General features: G+C 34.1%; 5 protein-coding genes and 1 non-coding gene across 9 annotated transcripts; 3 read left to right on the top strand and 3 right to left on the bottom strand.

Moving 5' to 3' along the window:
• MYB96 (myb domain protein 96) lies at window positions 1-2,151 on the bottom strand (the record flags this gene model as incomplete). Of its 2 annotated transcripts, none has more annotated exons than NM_125641.4 (3): window positions 1-1,239; window positions 1,327-1,456; window positions 1,736-2,151. In NM_125641.4, 3 exons carry the CDS (start codon window positions 1,866-1,868, stop codon window positions 444-446), a joined length of 1,059 nt encoding a protein of 352 aa, NP_201053.2. In that variant the 3' UTR covers window positions 1-443. The 2 variants fall into 2 exon arrangements, with proteins under 2 accessions (NP_201053.2, NP_851248.1); NM_180917.1 differs by having other exon boundaries at window positions 1,327-1,449; window positions 1,732-1,868.
• Window positions 2,152-4,800: 2,649 nt separating this feature from the next.
• On the top strand, window positions 4,801-4,995 carry U2.15. The gene has a single exon (NR_143164.1). It is a non-coding gene; the product is annotated as an other RNA (small nuclear RNA).
• Window positions 4,996-9,536: 4,541 nt separating this feature from the next.
• Window positions 9,537-10,636, bottom strand: GSTU9 (glutathione S-transferase tau 9). Of its 3 annotated transcripts, none has more exons than NM_125642.3 (3): window positions 10,384-10,636; window positions 10,250-10,305; window positions 9,537-10,180 (listed from the first exon to the last, which is right to left on the bottom strand). In NM_125642.3, exons 1-3 carry the CDS (start codon window positions 10,574-10,576, stop codon window positions 9,785-9,787), a joined length of 645 nt encoding a protein of 214 aa, NP_568954.2. In that variant the 5' UTR covers window positions 10,577-10,636; the 3' UTR covers window positions 9,537-9,784. The 3 variants fall into 3 exon arrangements, with proteins under 3 accessions (NP_568954.2, NP_851249.1, NP_001329956.1); NM_001345549.1 differs by having other exon boundaries at window positions 9,579-10,180; window positions 10,250-10,302; window positions 10,384-10,613; NM_180918.3 differs by having other exon boundaries at window positions 10,250-10,636.
• A 464-nt stretch (window positions 10,637-11,100) lies between these two features.
• Window positions 11,101-12,569, top strand: HVA22B (HVA22 homologue B). The gene is made up of 5 exons (NM_125643.5): window positions 11,101-11,277; window positions 11,364-11,390; window positions 11,485-11,607; window positions 11,965-12,196; window positions 12,296-12,569. The coding sequence occupies exons 1-5, from the start codon at window positions 11,216-11,218 to the stop codon at window positions 12,353-12,355; spliced, it is 504 nt and encodes a 167-aa protein (NP_201055.1). The 5' UTR covers window positions 11,101-11,215; the 3' UTR covers window positions 12,356-12,569.
• Window positions 12,570-13,650: 1,081 nt separating this feature from the next.
• EB1B (end binding protein 1B) lies at window positions 13,651-16,320 on the top strand. The gene is made up of 8 exons (NM_125644.3): window positions 13,651-14,046; window positions 14,693-14,761; window positions 14,840-14,926; window positions 15,028-15,134; window positions 15,225-15,358; window positions 15,441-15,517; window positions 15,620-15,733; window positions 15,831-16,320. The coding sequence occupies exons 1-8, from the start codon at window positions 13,939-13,941 to the stop codon at window positions 16,014-16,016; spliced, it is 882 nt and encodes a 293-aa protein (NP_201056.1). The 5' UTR covers window positions 13,651-13,938; the 3' UTR covers window positions 16,017-16,320.
• Window positions 16,321-16,382: 62 nt separating this feature from the next.
• On the bottom strand, window positions 16,383-17,645 carry AT5G62510 (F-box family protein; the record flags this gene model as incomplete). Its single annotated transcript, NM_125645.1, has 1 exon — window positions 16,383-17,645. The coding sequence occupies one exon, from the start codon at window positions 17,643-17,645 to the stop codon at window positions 16,383-16,385; it is 1,263 nt and encodes a 420-aa protein (NP_201057.1).
• Window positions 17,646-18,552: the final 907 nt, after the last annotated feature.

The following is an 18,552-nucleotide window of genomic DNA, read 5'->3' on the forward strand; positions in this document are numbered from 1 at the left end:
GGATCCAAAAGTTTGGATGGACAATCTCATAAATATGTCATAAAACCGCATGTGAAATAGAATGCATCTTTAAGAAGTTACACTTAAAGGTAGAAAATAAACCTTACAATGACGAATTTTGTGTGTCAAGTATATGTTCCATATGAGCATCAAGAGACATTTGCATAACCATATGAGCCACAAAGTGAAACACAATACATTTGTTACGTTCTGCTACATACAATTTTTTTATATTTATAGAAAAAGAGAGATTTATATCACCAAAAGGGGAAAAGAGTGTTGTAGAGCTAAAAGCTAGCTACTAAAGACTCTAAAACCCTAAAGCAATAATAAGCATATATATCATAGGTTATAACTCTATATTATTTGTTATAACTCATAACTAATTAAGCCCTCAATTTTAAAAAGATCCCACTTTGTTAGTTCTAGACAGTCTTCTAGAACTAGAACATCCCTTCTTGTCCTGCTAGTGCCATACCAACCATCTCGTGGCTTTGCTCATCAAATAACCATTTCTCAAACAAAGACAGAGACCCTTGTGATATTAGACCATGATCTTGGTCCATTGTTATTTCCGGTTTGATCACTTGATCATGGAAGAAGCTTGTCTCCTGAGTCAAGTTTTGAGTTTCGTCCATTGAATTGAAGCTGAAGAAAGATTGTTCAAACCCTTCTCCACCTTCTTCCGAGACTGCAGCAGTGAGTGGTCCAGTCTCTGAAACCGGAGATGAAGATGATAAAGTTAAAGCCTTGGGTGTGTCTTTCATGAAATCTTGAAGCAACCGGGCGATGTTCTCAGCACTTGACGCATATACCCCTGATGGGTATGGATTAGTAGTGTTGCTTGTAGTGGTGGTTGTGGTAGATGAAGAAGAAGAGGATGGATCATAACAACGGTCAAGCAAAGCTGATGAGAAGTTACGGATGTTTTGTTGTGTGATTACTGGTGTCGGTAATGATGAAGATGATGAAAGAGTGGATGATGGTTTGTCTAAAGACAAGGCCTCACAAAGAGCTTGTTTTGCCATGTTAATGTCTGTCTGAAGTCTTCTTTCCCATTGACCTTTGTTAGTGCTTTGATGGTTCTTTTGTGAACTAGTGTTTGATGAAGAGACACCATCATTATCTTCTTCACCAGATTCATTAATCTTTTTGAGCTTCTTCTTCAAGTGAGTGTTCCAATAGTTCTTTATATCATTGTCTGTCCTTTCTGGAAGGTATGATGCTATGGCTGCCCATCTATATACAAAGAAAAACATATTTAGATCTTATACCCAAGAAAGGTAACTTTTTGGAAAAATATGGATCATGTGCATTAAAATATACCTGTTGCCTAAAAGGGCTTGAAGATGAACAATTGTCTTCTCTTCATGCTCAGTAAAATTTCCACGCTTAATACCGGGTCGAAGATAATTAGTCCATCTCAATCTGCAGCTCTTGCTACATCTTCTCAAACCTAAAACACCATATTAACAAAACAATTAACTCAAGGAAAAAGGGATTAAATGGTAATTAGAGATATGTGGACGAAAGAGTCGGTGACATAACTTATTAGCTATTTATTACACTTTTATTAAATGTTCATACCAACCAAGCCAGAGAAAGAAATAAAAAAGAGAAGAAATCACAACCCCTAGTACACTTTCAAGATAAATACATAAAAAGGGTTTAAGAGGTGGATCAAAAGTTTAATTAATCTATTAATTAGTTAATTTGATTAAGAAACAAAACAAACCTGTGTGTGTTGGGACAGATCTCCAGTTTCCAGGACCATGTTCTTGGATGTAAGAAACCAAGATGATGTCTTCCTCTGGTGTCCATGGCCCTTTCTTCACTCCAATCTTTTCACAGCAAGGTGGTCTTCCCATTCTGTTTTCACCTTTTGAAAGGGTTTTGATGAGATATTAGAACAAAAGCTAATCGTTGCGGGTTTGTTGGAAAACCTTTGGAAATCTTAGGGTTAAGACAAAGAAAGTCCAAATGGGTTTGGTTTTGTCTGAAGAAGTGGAGGAGAGATGTTGGTTATATTTATAGAAAGAAGTAAGTAAGATTGATGTGTGAGAGAGAAACAAGAAGAGTTAATTAGTAAGTAATTAATAAAATAATGGAATGAGAAGCAACAATAATGAAGAGGCTAGCTTTCAAAGAGTCAACATGGACAGCAAAATGCATTTACTCTCTTTCTCTCCAAAGTCAGCCTTCTTCTTCTATCTCTCTCTCCTTCTTTGGATTACTCTACACGGTTTCAAACACAAATATTTTTTTGGACGTTTACGTTTAGTAATTAAACAAATATCAATGATATTTTGTTGTCTTTTATTTAAAAGTAACAAACATAAACGCAAGTACTTTACGTTTTTGTCTTTATTATACTATCAATTCACACACTCAAAATTCCAAATTTGAATCTAAATAATGACACATCAATGGATATCAGTACATTATTAGATTATACTGTAGTAAGTATTAGTTTTTTTACACAAGTGAAAGGCAAAAATATAAACACACAATAATAATAATCGGATTCATAATAACTTATAACAGGCTTCAACTCATGTACTTGTTGATATCTATCATCAATCTTAAGTTTGTGTGAGAAAATTCTGATGAATAAATATGTTTTAGTTATTTTTTTGAACCATCGAGTTTTAATCACTTACACACGTATTTTACAGCGAATATATATGCGGAGTTTTGACAAAAGATTCATATAGGTATACGATAAGCATGAGTTCATGTACTGTATGAATATATATGTAAGTTTTGACATTCAAAACCGTGTGGTGCTGATTATTAATGCAGGATGTGTGAGAGAAATAAAGGAGGTGGCACCGAAAGAAGACAAAATTTAAAGGAGAGAAAATAAGGCTATTATTTCGATTTTTCTTGTGGTTTTTTATTTTATCAGATAAATACCTTATAATAGAAAAATGTGCTTTTTTAGAAGTTCTTTTATTTAAGAGAAATGATTTTCTGAATAATGCTGAACCCATTTATGCTGCGTCTGCCCGAAATATTCTCTTCCGATTTATCAATATACAGATAAGTGTTTGCTTTTTCTTGGCGTGAAGATCTAAACTAAATATAACACAAGAAATATTTAAATTTAAATTTTTGGGTGCCTGATATATTTATCACTTTCTAATTTTTACTTTGCTCTTGAATGTTGCATTGACTATCATCTTTAACCACGAAACTGCATCGACAAGATCTTTGTAACCAGCACATGAGAGTCCATATACTAATATACTGTATAAAAATAATTATTCTGATACAAGTATAAGAAATTCATCGATTTCCAAATTTTAGCAACTTACACCACGCAGCCCTAATTTATTGTCACCTCCATTTTCGTGAATACATCCATTGAATTGTCGACCCCTCAAAGTCCATAACTTATGGGGTAATATGGAGCATGATTATTTATTACTTAGTTTAATACACATGTCTCTTTTATTGAATGCCCACTAGCAAAATCGTAAATTACTGGAGCAAACCTCAAAATCAAATAACTCTATAGAAATTATTTATAGACAACTGTAACTGAATCCTGAAGACTCTCAATTTACCGACCAATTAGATTTACTCTTCATTAATTTGACTTTTGATGGTCATAGGCTCGTATTAACTCTCATAGTAGAGTTTTACGTAATTAGTGAACTTCCTCTTTAAATTTAAACCAACTTGAGAAATAAGAATGATTCGCAGAAATGGAAGAAAAAAAAATTGATTCGCAGAAATGAATAATTACTAGCACATTTTCGACTTACACTCTAGTCTACAGTAATACGATGATCTTTCGCTGACACATTACCCAATAAACCTTTTAATTGCATCAGTAATCTCGTTTTTTTTACTTTACATAACACGCGGGTTATTAGGATTTTAAAGGTAGTATTTATCGAAGCATTAACACAAAAACAAAAACGACTATATATAATCTTTTACCAAACTTTTTATTTTTATCAAACAAATACTCCAAACTGTAAAACTATTTTTTTTAATATTAATAATTGGAAAATTCACAGTAATTAAAAGTAACGTGTTTCTAATTTTGTGGAGATAACATTAACAACTATTAAGAAATACATTTTGCTACATAAAATCTCAATTACCTGACAACGTTAGCTATATCTATATTTACCAGTTCTGTGAAAATAGTATTTACTACTTCATATTTTTGATAAATCTAAACGTGTACAATAAACATGAGGAATGTTGCGATTTGCGAAGCACGTCGTGGCTGTGTGCATTGAGCTTCTAAAATAATTTTTTTCTTCCGACGTGCATTGAGCTTCTAAAATGAATTAAAAATAATGTCTGCACATTAATACTATATCATAATGGATATAAATTATGATTTTCAACGACTAGTTAAAAACTTCATGAAAAACAAAATCGGTTGAAACTGTAGTACATAATACACCACGTCCTTGGGTATACATCGCCCATACCTTCTATTTACTCATCATCCGGGTCACATATTAACTTTACATTGACCATAGATACCTACTTATAGTACTATATTTGAAACATATATTAAGTATTTTATAGAACTGTACTAATTTATAAATGCACATGTTTTCATGTTTTCTTCTATTAAGCCAACTAATTGAACATATTATTTCAGTAGTTAAAAATGGCTTTAATTTACTGCCACCATATTCTAATTTACACGCGAGATTGAGGATAACAAACCTACTTTTTCACTGTTTTATTTATTTAAGAGTATAAATTAAAGCTAAAGTCAAAACTCAAAACATAGTTGCTTTTCGAGGAAAAGGCTCTAAAAAGCTTTGTAAGATTTTGAAACTATCAATATAACGAAAAACAGTACCGGACTACCGGGAGACCAAAATGATAAAGTTATGATTATTTATGGTGACATTATTTTATATCAACCCAACTTTAGTTTATACTTAATCGGTCTTAGAAATATATTATTAACTGCATCTTCGAGCACTAAAGTTTCTTTGTTTTTTTCTACAATCAATTTGAAAGTTTCTACGATGCTTCCTATAGTTTCCAAAAGATTAATATGGGATGAAACAAGTCAACGACTATGGTCGTCTTTTGGATGTAGACGAACTTTGGGTCATATCTTATTTTATACGCTATCTAATTAAATAATTGGTAGGTTAACTTAGGGTTTAAATATAATATCAATAGCAAAATTTAGGGTTCAATATTTTAATCCCCAAAAATTAAGGGTTTAATGTGAGTGTAGCGACACGTGCCAGCATCCAACGAGAAAAATTAGGATAGTTTTCTTTAAAAAATGAAACAATAACATAGATTATTGTACCCATCGTCTAATGATGCAGCGATGATTGACGTACGTGTATATTGTTACTGTGATGTTGCCCATGTACTTCTTAGGAAACAGTAAGGTTGCAATTTTCCCGTCACATTAAAGTTTTAGACTGTCCAACATTAAAACATTATCAAATTATTTGACATGAACATTTCATATAAACCAAAATATATTTACGAAAGCATTCACCAGTTAAACAGCCAATAAAAGATCAACAACTCTTACATAAGCAAAAGCAATTAAGAATGACAGTATAGTAACAGTGTACTACCCACTTTCGATGAGTAACTACAATATAATTTAATTTTATGTTTAATCCAGAAGGTCCGTACCTTAAACGGTTGAACCAGGAGACACATTTAGGAAAAGTTGGTCCAAGTGTTGGGTTCGAATACCGTATGCGGAAGGGAGTAGGCACTGCATTTATCATGTTTTGATCTCTCGTTAGAAAACATGTATGAAGATTTGGTTCGGAACTTATAAATACTTTTTACTCAATCAAACTGTAAGAACAAATTGATGTTTATATATCATTTAACGTCATTTTGCGCATGCAAGCTAGAAAATCTGCTCTACCTAATCTTCATTTAGTACATGACGATAATTTTTTGACCAATTCAAAGTGTAGGACACTTGCTATTCCTAAGAAAGTATGAAACTTTCCAATCCAACTTGCTGCATCCTCTGATTTTTAAAAGTCACGGATCTCTTGTTTTAAGATAGCATAAGTCAAACATTTAAAGCTTGATAATTTTGGCAATTTGGACTAAATCTGCTGAAACGAATATACATATAGCTAGGTTCGATATTTTTACTAAGGTATTTTTTAGGTTTTATGTATATTTCTATAATAAAGGCTTTCAAATTCCAGATTAAAGTTAGGTATAACATATTAACTCTCCGACAAGAGGTTAGTACATTGTGATTGGAGACTTCACAGCTATTTTCTTCCGGGATATCTGATGTTTGCGGTCAATTTCATATATAATATGCATAGTGTTTAATTTTACTGGACCCAAATCTTGATATAGTGGTTTTGGCCGGCCATGCCATATCGTTTTGGATTTTACTTGGTTTCTCTATTTGAAAAAAAATTACATACCAACATGTAAACAGCAAGTGTTGTAAAACAGAGAGGAAAAGAGCTGGATGTTTCAAACAAATGAATTGATAGTCAGTGTGAAAAACTTATAACTTGACATAGATATTTTGTCCAATGAACCAAACCGTTGAGACTATTAACGAAAACGTCTTTATCTGTCCCGCTATAATCTGCAAGACTTATCTGAAATGTAAATAGAATGTTTTCGTAAAAACGTATATTAGTTTATGTACAATAATATACATATCCTAATTTTGGTTCTAGATCTCATATTACATAGCTTATATGGTATCCGATCCCCCTGTAATTTTTAGTAAGATATTTGATTGTGACTTTGTGAGTATGTATGAGTATGAATCTATACACATGGGTTTCTAACTATTGGGTTTAGAGATGCCACTAAGCCTATGCCAACACAAACATATTCGTTTAAAATAAACTCAACGAATCGTTATCTGATCTTCTAAATCTTATAATTAATAACCTAAACATTTTGACTTAACGTGTCTAAACTCTCTCTTTATAGCATAATGTTGTCCTTTTCCGTAGGGTATTTTTGAACCATCACTTTCAAAGTTTCAATGTCGGTTTGTGAAGATTGACCACGTCAATAGTAAGTTAACGTTGTTAATTTAAATAACTAAAAAAAACTGATAACAAAATTATTGGTACGTACGCATTTTAAGGAAGAATCTATGCAACGATGCAGATTGGTTGGTTAAAATTATAAATAAGGTTTTAAACTATATGAATACGGTAAGATATAGGATGTATCAACACTTAAATTCTTCGGTTTATAGTACTATATTGGTTAAATCAATCAATTTATCTTAAACTCGCATGTATTAATATTTTGTTGTTAGCATTAGATGTTTGGTTCGGTAAAACATCGGACGACTAATACTTAATAATAAACATGTAACTTGGTAAAAAGTTTCATGCAAATTAACTGTAAGTTAAAATCGGAAAACTTGTGAATTGTGATGATTGAATAGTGGCACAAATTGTTTGTACACAATTGTAACTTTATTTTGGAAGAGCTTGAATCTATGGTTGGAATTTTGGATTTGCTTAGTGCTAATCTAATCCTTCCATATTACTTTCATGAATTAATTTTGACAATTTCTCCCCTTGAACAAAACAATACATTAACAAATATTGCAGATGACACTGCAAAAGATTTATAGTAACACTAAAATTCGAATTCTCATATGTATCAACCGTCTGGTTTAAAGGATTAGTGTGTGGTGGACAAAAACATATCAGAAATTGCCTTCAAAATCGTGATGAATTATTTTTAGCACCATATACATCATCAAAGCTGCTAGTATTCGAACACATGATATGATACAATCATACAAAAAAAAAAGCAATAACGAAAAAAGATAAAGAATACATTCTTCGATCATTTTCTTAGGACTTCGAAATCATTCATTCCCACTCATTTACACACCGATGCAACGCTTCAATGGCCACGTAATCAACTGACATGGGAGAATGTACACGTGTACGGTAGAGATCAAACCACCTAGCCTTCTCCGGATATAGAAAGCGAGGATCTAGGACAAGACAAGTCAAAGCACACAAGACGACAGAAGAAAATACTCAAAAGGAATTAGGTATATGGCAGGTCCCACCTTAAAAGCAATATTTTATCGTATTAGAGCTTTGTGGTCTCCACTTATAACTAAATCTCTGCCACACGTCGTCATCTTGGTGCTCGAACGATTTGATTTGCGAACGCTTACGCTTCTCCTGTTCTCCACTCCTTGTACAAAGTTCGTGAATGTTAACACGTGGTGACCGGCTATTGAAGATCACAACAATAATCTCCAAGGTACGAAATCTTTCAATTCAAATTTACTCGATACATAATGGGCGGTGTATTATTTAATTATAGTTTCAGATTTAGTTTGATATACTATATGCATTTTTCCTGAGAATATACAAATTATTGGCGATTGAATCATATTATAACTATTATGGCGAGGCATTTTGTATGGGACCATATAGCGTATCGACATATGTCTACGTGATAGAATTTGAACGTGGCATGATCTTAGAGGGGTTTCAAAGTTGACTATTTTTTGCAGTTATGAGCTCGATGAGTATAAGTCAATTCTCATTTGAATTTGTTCACATTATTGAGAAAGTAAAGCCTGGATTTCCAAGTTCCGAAAACGAAACTTTTATTCATTTTTATTGCATTTATGGTTTTATTTCAATTTCATTGACATACATATACACCCTACGAATAGCTTGAATATGTTGATATTTTGTAGGGAGATGGTTTTTTGTATAATGTGGCGCAATAGTGAATTAGTGATTTGTTGATTTTGAGTATTTAATTTACGTTAAGTCGTTCTTCAAAGTTCAAACAACTGAACTTGTTAAGCAAAATCTAATACTGGAAAATAATATATAAATTAGTTACCTATTTTTTTCTTAGAAATATGGAAATGATTGTTTTGTATACATGATACACCTATATAGCAATAAAAACAAACAAACTAAATGTTTTGTCTTATTAATAGTTAGGAGAAATTAGTTTGTTGACTTAATCTCAGTGAGGATGCTCGGACTCAAAAAAGTTGCTAGGTTTGGCAAGATATGATCGATCAATTACCGACACATAAAATTGGGACCATATATATATAGATTTTGTACTTTCATAATTTATGTTCTGTGACAATTTCATGAAAATCCCTAACAGCAACCTTATAAGTTAAAGAATCAACTAGAAAATCATTTTCATAACTTGAATAATTCGACAATTACTATTCATCGAAATTAGAGAACGTTTAAGTAATCGTTTGAAATATCGGATGGTTGTGGCTAATTATCTACTTAGAGGCTAAATGTTTACTCAACTTCGAATTTAGAGATGTATCATGTATGTATAGTGGAGTATATTAATCAAAAACTTATGTGTGGTGTTATTACCTTATTTATTAATGTTTCGCCTTTCGTGTATATATCATTGAATTTAGGTATTTTGAGACTTCCTTACTCGCGTTTTTTTTTTAAGCTACCGTATTTTATGTTTATCAAGTGAAAGTGTTGACACCACAATCACCAACGACAATTTCAAGAATGGGCTTGGGATAGTTTATAAATTGAGCCTTTTAAGTTTTAGGCCCAAAAATTCTTCAACGTTATTGGGTCTCACTCGCTCGATTCCGTTGATAGTAATGACAAACAACAACCCAACAGAAACTGTTTGTAGAAATCAATCCGTTTTATTTTGGGCTTGATGATGTTGTCTGTTGAGGCAAGACCACTAGAAAGGTATCAAAAACAGAGAATAACATATGAAAACAGAGCACATAATTTTATAACTTTGCATCAAGCAATCCAAAACTTAAGAGTTATGACTGATAAGTTTCAAGAACGGGAGAGAGAGACATCTGTCTGAAAGCCCGAAGAATCTCTAGGATTTGTTCATAAGGAGGACTTAGATCTTTGACCACGCTGGTTTCGTTTATAGCATTGATCCACCCGTAGACACCAGGAACTATCTCTGGGTCAATAATTTTCAGACCCAAAACTTCTTCGTGTGCCTTGTAAGGGCTAAGCAAAGTGCACATCACAATGTCTACGAGGCTCATGGTCTCGTTCGTCACAGTTGGTTCACCATCAGTGTCAGAGAAAATCTCCTTAAGCCCTTCTTTCTCTATAACGCTCAGCTTCTCCTTTACTTCTGTGAGAGCTTTCTTTTGCTCTTCTCCTTCGCTTTTCACCACTTTTATCACCAAATCGTAAAGCTGCACAATAAAAATTCAGTAAAGTTAAAAACTTGAATTAAAAAGTTAGGGTTTATCAGATTTACTCACATGTAATTGGATGTAGTTAGCCCAAAACCGGACTTTAGATCTTCTATAAGGGTCTTCTGGCAAAATATGTGGACCGTTACTCCACGTTTCGTCGATGTATTCAATGATAAACAAGGACTCAGAGATGGGTTTACCGTTGTGGACAAGAACCGGGATCTTCTTGTGAACCGGGTTATACCGGAGCAGGGTTTGGCTCTTGTTCTGGAGATCTTCTTGCACGAATTGGTAAGGTATGGATTTAAGCCTTAGGGCTAACTCAATCCTTTTGCTGTAAGGACTCGCGAATGATCCATGGAGTATCACTTTGTTCTCAACTTCTTCATCCATTTTTTTTATTCTTCTTTAGACTTGAGAGTATTGCTTGAAACAATGGACTTTTATGCATACAGACCACAAGTGGGGATAAAAAGAAAATTCGTTAAATAGTTTGGTCAAACAACCTTGTTCATCAATCTCATAGTTGCTTGGAGAAGAGTCTTTATGACGTGTGTAAATCATTTGAATTTTGTTATTCAAACTCGACAATCGTCACAAAACCCCAATAAACTGGTGCCGTGTCATTATCCACCGAGTTTAGTGGCACGTAATGCATTGGATCACGACCAAAACTAAATAATTGTAATCTAAATTAAAGGCTTATTTTGTTCCCTTTACTAGAATAAAAAACATTGGATTCACTTTCATTAGAACAGAGGACTGAGAAATAGAGAAATGTGAGATTGATGAAATCGAACGGTCAGAAAACTACCACCAACTTTACTTATTTAGGTTTCAGATCAAGCCACGTGGCTAAATTACCTATTGACTCCTCTCATAGTCACGGACACGTGTTCACAAGCCCTGCTTACTTCATATAGTAGTCTTGCCCAAAACACAAACAGAGAAAGCTAAGAAAACTCAAAAGGCGGTGGTGAGTACTGGTGAGAGTGTGAGTGAAAAAACAAAAAAAACAATTCAACTGCAAAAATGAGTTCCGGAATCGGAAGTTTAGTGAAGGTCATCTTTAAGAACTTCGATGTCATCGCTGGGTAATTTAATTAGTATTATTTAGCCTGATTATGATTTTTTTTCTCGTTTTATTTTCTCCATTAATTTGATCCTTCTTGGTGTGCAGACCTGTGATTAGCTTGGTTTATCCTCTGTAAGTTTCATACAAGTATCTCTTTATTTTCCTGAGAATATATTATATATGTCAAATCTTGAGTTCTTTTTAATTTGGATTTTGGTTTACACAGATATGCATCAGTGAGGGCAATAGAGTCGAGGAGTCATGGAGACGACAAGCAATGGTTGACGTATTGGGCTCTCTATTCACTTATCAAACTCTTTGAGCTCACTTTTTTCAGACTCCTCGAATGGTAACTTTCACACAAAATCTCTAAACCTTTCTTGATTACGCAAGCTACTACTTATGAAAAGAGAGTAAGGTCACAGTCACACACAATATGTTTGTTTCTAGGGCTCTTAAAATTTGTGATAAAATCGATGACTTGGATTTTACCTACCGACCTTACTATATGAAATTTATTAAAAAGTTGGTTTGGGGGGTACATAGATTTACCTTTCTTGTAGTCCAAGTAAGGTACTTCAGGTAACGGATGAGCTTATGTTTAACATTCCTAGACTGACTTCAGGAGATAAACTGAGCTGTATGTAACGGTGGTTCATTGATTCAATTATATAGACTGAAGTTTCGAGATTTATGGTATGATCAGGATCCCATTATATCCATACGCAAAGCTAGCCCTAACTAGTTGGTTGGTCTTACCGGGCATGAACGGTGCTGCTTATCTCTACGAGCACTATGTGCGTTCATTCCTTTTAAGCCCACATACTGTTAACGTATGGTACGTGCCAGCCAAGAAGGATGACGACTTGGGAGCAACCGCTGGCAAATTTACTCCAGTAAATGATTCCGGTGCGCCTCAGGAAAAGATTGTGAGCTCGGTATGACCTCTTAACTCTCTATTACTCTATAAGACCCTATTTGTGACCTAATGTTCGATCTATAAGGCACATCAATCTCTTGAACGTTTATATTTTCAGGTGGATACATCAGCAAAATATGTTGGTCATTCGGCTTTTGATGACGCCTATATCTACTAGGCTAGTAGCTAGTAAACTACTTCCGGCTAGTTGTAGCTGAGCATCCTGATCTTAGTGTATCGAAATACTTGTTTTCTCCTCTTTTTCTTTGTTTTCGGGTTTTATGAAGTTTGTTGTTACTGCTAAGGAATTTTAATATCAAAATAAATGTTAATTGAGTGAGTTATATAATTATGTAATAAAATCTGAGCACAAAAATAATAGTGAACTAAAAGGTAAGAGTCTAGACTAGCTATGATCAATTTAGTATCGTATATTGCTTTCTTCCTCGACCAATGATGAGAGAATTCAGAAACGAGGTTTTGATAGCGTAGCTCACCGCTCAGTCGCTCACGGGCTCGGAGTAGATATATTTTCTTTCAATATTCGTCGACTTACTCGACTATAAACAAGCAGTATGAAGAAGAGTTGACACTAAAGAAATGGTAAAGCCAAAAATCTTATAGCTGTAAAGAGAATAAGAATGAGTAGGTGTACTAGCCATATATTCGTTTTCTTACCACGTTACCAAAAGCATTGTGTGTTTGAACCGGAGCTAATTAATTTGATTCTATTCACATATTGTATTTACATACATCATGTGAAGTCTGTCATGGAAATAAATGTCTCTTTTCATCGTCACGAAAATATGTTTAATTTGATGTTGTCATTCTTAAATGATTTTCTACTTTATTGTTAACAAAAGAAATTGATTTCCTACCTTACACATATCTTGTTGGTAAAATAGACAACTAATTTTAATACCCTCATCTCAATAAATGCTATTTACACTAAATAAAGTCTGATATGAGAAATGTTACAGAATGCAATAAACAGAAAGAAATAAAAAAAAATTGCAACAAAAAATCATTCTCAATTGGGGAAGAAAATAAAGTCGAAATGATAAGTTTCATAAGAAATGTATATTTTACCATGTTTACTAAAAGGCAAGACCCACGTGGGAAGGCGTTACATATTACACAGTCCAAATCAGCATCGTTATTATTGTGAACTCTCACATTAGCTGTTACCGAAACTAACCAACAACAAGTTTTTGCCTCTTTGAGGACATTTAAATATAGAGAAATTGTTTCTTTCTTTGATTTTTTAAAAAATAAAAGAAAAATCAAAACTTAGTCTATTAAGCATCGGTCATTATCACAAATGTAATCCTAAGCATCCGTATCTAATAAGTTAAGAGTAATTTATCCACACATAGAGTTTTTTTTTTAAAAATAATTATTTATTTTCTTTAAGTGTAACGACTAATAAAATAAGTTATAATTAAATTAAGAATCAAATTCTCTCTATCTTTTGCACTTTTTCTTCTTTGTCTATCTCTCTCTCTCTCTATCTCTAACCTTTGCTTCTCCGTCCTTTTCTCTGCTTCAGTTTTCTCTTCCTAACAAGCAAAACCCGAAACAGATCGAACCATTTTTTTCCTTTAGAAATTAAACAACAAAAATCATTTTTTTGTTTGTTTTCGGTTTCACCTAACCAAATTGATTCTCTTACCTTTTTATATCACATTGCATCTGGGTTTCCATTAGAAACAACAACAAACGAAAAAAGAGGCTTCTTTCGTTTCAGAGAGGGGTTCAAAAATGGCGACGAACATTGGGATGATGGATAGTGCTTACTTTGTTGGAAGGAATGAGATTCTGAGTTGGATCAATGACCGCCTTCATCTCAATCTCTCTCGTATCGAAGAGGTACTTTTATAAAAAAATTGCTGGATTTTGTAATCTGCATGTTTGTTTCCATGGATAGATTTCTCCATTGTGTGCATTGTCATGGAATTGATTTATAAAGGACGTGCCTTTCGCTTTAAAAGGGTTTTGTTTTGATAATGTCGGTGGCTTAAGAGGATTGATTTTGAGGAATGTGTTGTTGATCTGGTGCAATTTTGTTTGGTAATTTGGGGGGAATTGGGTTTCTGGAATTTGATTTCTTGTCATGATCCAACAGATTTGTCGGTGTGGTCCTCTCACTCGATTTCTTGAAATGATATTGCTGATCTATACAACAAGTGTTTTGGGGGGAACTGGTTTATCTTTGGTTCTGTCTGATAGTTAAGGTGTTTTTGTGTGTGTTAAGATGCAACTTCATTGATTCTCTGATGGTTCTTGCTCTGTGTGTGTGTATTTGATGATTCAATGCTTAGCTAGCTTTTGGAAGCAAACTCATGTTAGTTGTTGAAATGTGTTATTGTTCTGGACCTCCCAAGTTAAAAAGATTCATTTTTTCTTAGTTGTTTGATTTTCGACTGATACACTTGCAAGTAAGCATTGAAACTGTTGTAATTCGTCTTGCTTGTGAGATTGTTTATCTAAGTGGCTTATGGTTGGGTTTTGCTAGGCTGCATCAGGTGCTGTGCAATGTCAAATGTTGGACATGACTTTTCCAGGAGTTGTGCCAATGCACAAGGTGATTTTATTATTCACATTTTATCGGCATCTCTTGTTTGCTTTTTTCACAGAGCAATCTAAATCTCCCACTTTTTAGGTTAACTTTGAAGCAAAGAACGAGTACGAAATGATACAAAACTACAAGGTCATGCAAGAAGTCTTCACCAAATTGAAAATTACAAAGGTACTTCTTTCTCTTAGATATCATTACATTTTGCTTGGGATAAAGTTTCTGTGTGCTAATGCTTTCAAATATGTATATTACTCACAATGCTGTTGTCTTAGCCATTGGAAGTCAACAGGCTTGTCAAAGGCCGACCACTAGACAATTTGGAGTTTCTTCAATGGTTGAAACGTTTTTGCGATTCAATAAATGGCGGCATTATGAACGAGTATGGACTTTTATACCTATTCTCTCAACTTTTAATCCAAGAACAAGTAAAAGTCTTCTTACCATCAATCCAATGGTTTCATCATTGTAGGAATTATAATCCAGTAGAACGAAGATCAAGAGGTGGGAGAGAGAAAAGCGTAAAGGGATCTAGTAAGATCTCAAAGTCATTGCAAACAAACAATATGCATCATCCTCCTGTGGCTACTTCCAACAAACCAGCTGGTATGCCTTTGAATTTGCTTCTCTTATCCTATTGCTTGCCTATCCAAATTTTCTCAAGGTCATTGAAAATTATAACTCCTAGGTCCCAAGCAAGCAAAATCACATGGAATTGGAGGTGGGAGCAACTCATCAGCCGAAGTGCAAGCTCTGTCAAAGGAGGTAATCAAACATCTAATCATCCCTCTTAACCATTCGGTTTCATTCTTTTCTTCTTGTTAATGAAGATAGACTTATAATGAAATTTTCTTTTCACAATACCAGGTAGAAGATCTCAAGGTCTCGGTTGATCTCTTGGAAAAAGAAAGAGATTTTTACTTCTCTAAGCTCCGGGATATAGAGATACTATGTCAGACTCCTGAACTCGATGATCTTCCGGTAAATGTCATCATTTTTGTTGTTGATATGCTGTCTTTGTTTTTCTTAGTTTGAACTCAAACCATATATGATTTTGTTGAAACCACAATGTGTGCAGATAGTGGTAGCGGTTAAGAAGATATTATACGCAACCGATGCAAATGAATCTGTGCTAGAAGAAGCTCAAGAGTGCCTAAACCAGTCTCTAGGGCTTGAGGGTTATGAAGAAGAAGGAAAAGAGGAGGAAGAAGAAGAAGAAGAAGAAGAAGAAGAAGCAGCAGCTGCTGCAGAGACCCAAACTTAAAGTTGTGACAAATAAAAGTAGAGGGCAACAATGATCCATTGCCTTGTCTTAGAAGATAGAATCACTTGGAGAGGATGTTTGCACAATATTCAATTTACCCTAACCGGTTTTTTGGTTTTACAGTGAACTGAACCGAATTTATTCCTTCCTAAACTTGAAAGATTATCTGATGGATTTTCATTGTATCACAAAAATGATTTTATTAAATGTTCCCCAATAAGTAAAATTAAAAATTACAAAATAAATAGTACCATTGTATTATTAAAGGGTAATGTATAATCCTACCCTCAGACCTGGCCATACGATATACTTTATAATTAAGGACTTGTTGAATTTTCACTTTAAAGAAATACAAAGTAATGGTATTCAAGTTTCCAAGTGGATGATGCTTTCACTCTTATCCATAAGTTTGAAACCAAAGTCCGGTATTCCTTTGATCCCATCCTTCTTATGGTCCGGCATTGCTTGGATTTCAACCTTCCTCAGATGATTCTTCTGTATATCATAATAGAGAATGTAAAAAGGGGAACACAAGTCACTTGGTACCAAGACAACCTCGCCGTTTTGAGTTGTGTCTACTAACGTCAATGGAATGTCGTTATCAACTAAATGCAGCTGACAAGGCTGCAAACTCAAAACTGTCCTCGACCAGTTTCCAGCATTTTCCAAGACCCATAAGTCTACCAAACCGTTTTCTTTAAGACTAGTATGATAAAAAATAGCTGGTTTCCCACCGTACTCTATAAAATCCAGAGAGTCAACATATGCAGACAACACAAGAGGCGCTTGGATAATGTTAAATTCTTCAGACCTAACGTCAAAGGTGACAACGATATCCTGAAACATACTAGTGAAAGCAAGATAATATATAACTCCACCGATGCACAGTCCAGATCTCGTAGGAGTATGAGGTTGATCAAACTCAATTCTTTTCCAAGAACCTCCAACTTCCAGTACGAAGACCCAATGCTCCGAGATTATCGTTTCCAAATCTTGTGAGGATGATGACACAAAAGTGCAAACTACTTTGTATTGATCAAGAACAGGATCGTGCCCCAAGAAGTAGAGGAGACTATGTTCGTTTCCTTGGACAAAAATGTTGAATTTGATGGCGGGTAAGGTTACGCTCTGTCTGGTGGTGGGATTATAGAGACACGCTTTTCCGCAAACAATGTATAAAATCAAGCCACGAAGAGTCACCATATGTAGTCCTCCCATCCCTTGCATGGTCGTCAAATCTTGGTCGAAACTAGAAGGCGATGAGAATGATAGCAGTACAGACTCGCGGGGGCTGTGGCAGACCTCCCTTGAATCACACTTGTGGTCCACCAAACTAATGTATAGACGATGTGGTCGCAGTGGAGATGCAACCGTAAGATAACGGTTGCTAAAAAATCGGGAACGGATAAGAGAAGACCACTGCTTTGAAACGCACTTGAACCTCATAAGCGATTTATGAGGCAATCTAGTCAGAATCTCGATCAGTAGATCCAAAGGAATCTCCGGTGCCACAAAAAAATCTTCTCCTCTTTGTCTTCTTCTTCTTCTTTTTCTTCCTCTTCTCATAATCGCCTTTGAAGACCTCTTCTTCCATTGAAAAGATGAAATCAGAGCTACAGACAAACGCATGGCTACTACTACAAACTTGTATATCCAAATTCTAGGGTTGTGACAGTTTTATAAAGTAGAGGACGATGATCGTCTCTAATCAACAGTTTTCCTTTTGTTGATTAGGAAAAGAAAGTTTACCCTAACCGGTTTTCTTCGGTTTTAAAAATGAACCGAAACCCAATATATACGGTATGTTCCTAAATTTGAAAGATTACCGGATTGGTTTTTATTTGTCTCGCAATGTTCTTACTAGGCTTATATCGTTCATAAAATGAAGTATGGCTCAATAACAAATTATCATTGATTCATGTATGGGCTTCTGAATGAGATAATTCTAAAAAACATGCATGCTTATGATTTATGATTAAGGTAAAAAAAAAGAAAAAATTGATTAAAGTCATTTCTAGCTAATATTTGGATATCGCTAGCGGTAAGCTCATTTGAATCAAGTTTCTTTCGGGATTATTTCTAAATATTCAAAAATAAACAGAGTTACCTATTGAAAACCCAATTTATTTACCATTTCATTGCGATTAATTTAGGATTTTTTTACAATATGTTTTTTAATCAATTTGATTACTTATGCGTTTTCTTAAACAAGACTTAATTGTGCTTATAATATGACTTTGAAACATATACGAATCTCAATTTGTTGAAAATTAAGAGTTCATACTTAGAAGACGATATGTTGTTAGTAAATAAGTTTGTATAAAGACATTTGATTGCAATGATACAAGTCAAACACGATTTCGGTGAGTTTAACTATACTAATCTAATTTAACCTATTCATTGTAATCACACACATTCACATTGTTTGTCGATTAATTTATTTAGTTATACACTTATGTGATTCTAACTAAAATAATATTGACCTTAAAATTCATTTAAGAAATTGAAATTGGTTACGTATAAAACGTGTTACGTG

The sequence above is a fragment of the Arabidopsis thaliana genome, chromosome 5 (genome assembly GCF_000001735.4).
Source record: "Arabidopsis thaliana chromosome 5, partial sequence".
Lineage (NCBI taxonomy): Eukaryota > Viridiplantae > Streptophyta > Magnoliopsida > Brassicales > Brassicaceae > Arabidopsis > Arabidopsis thaliana.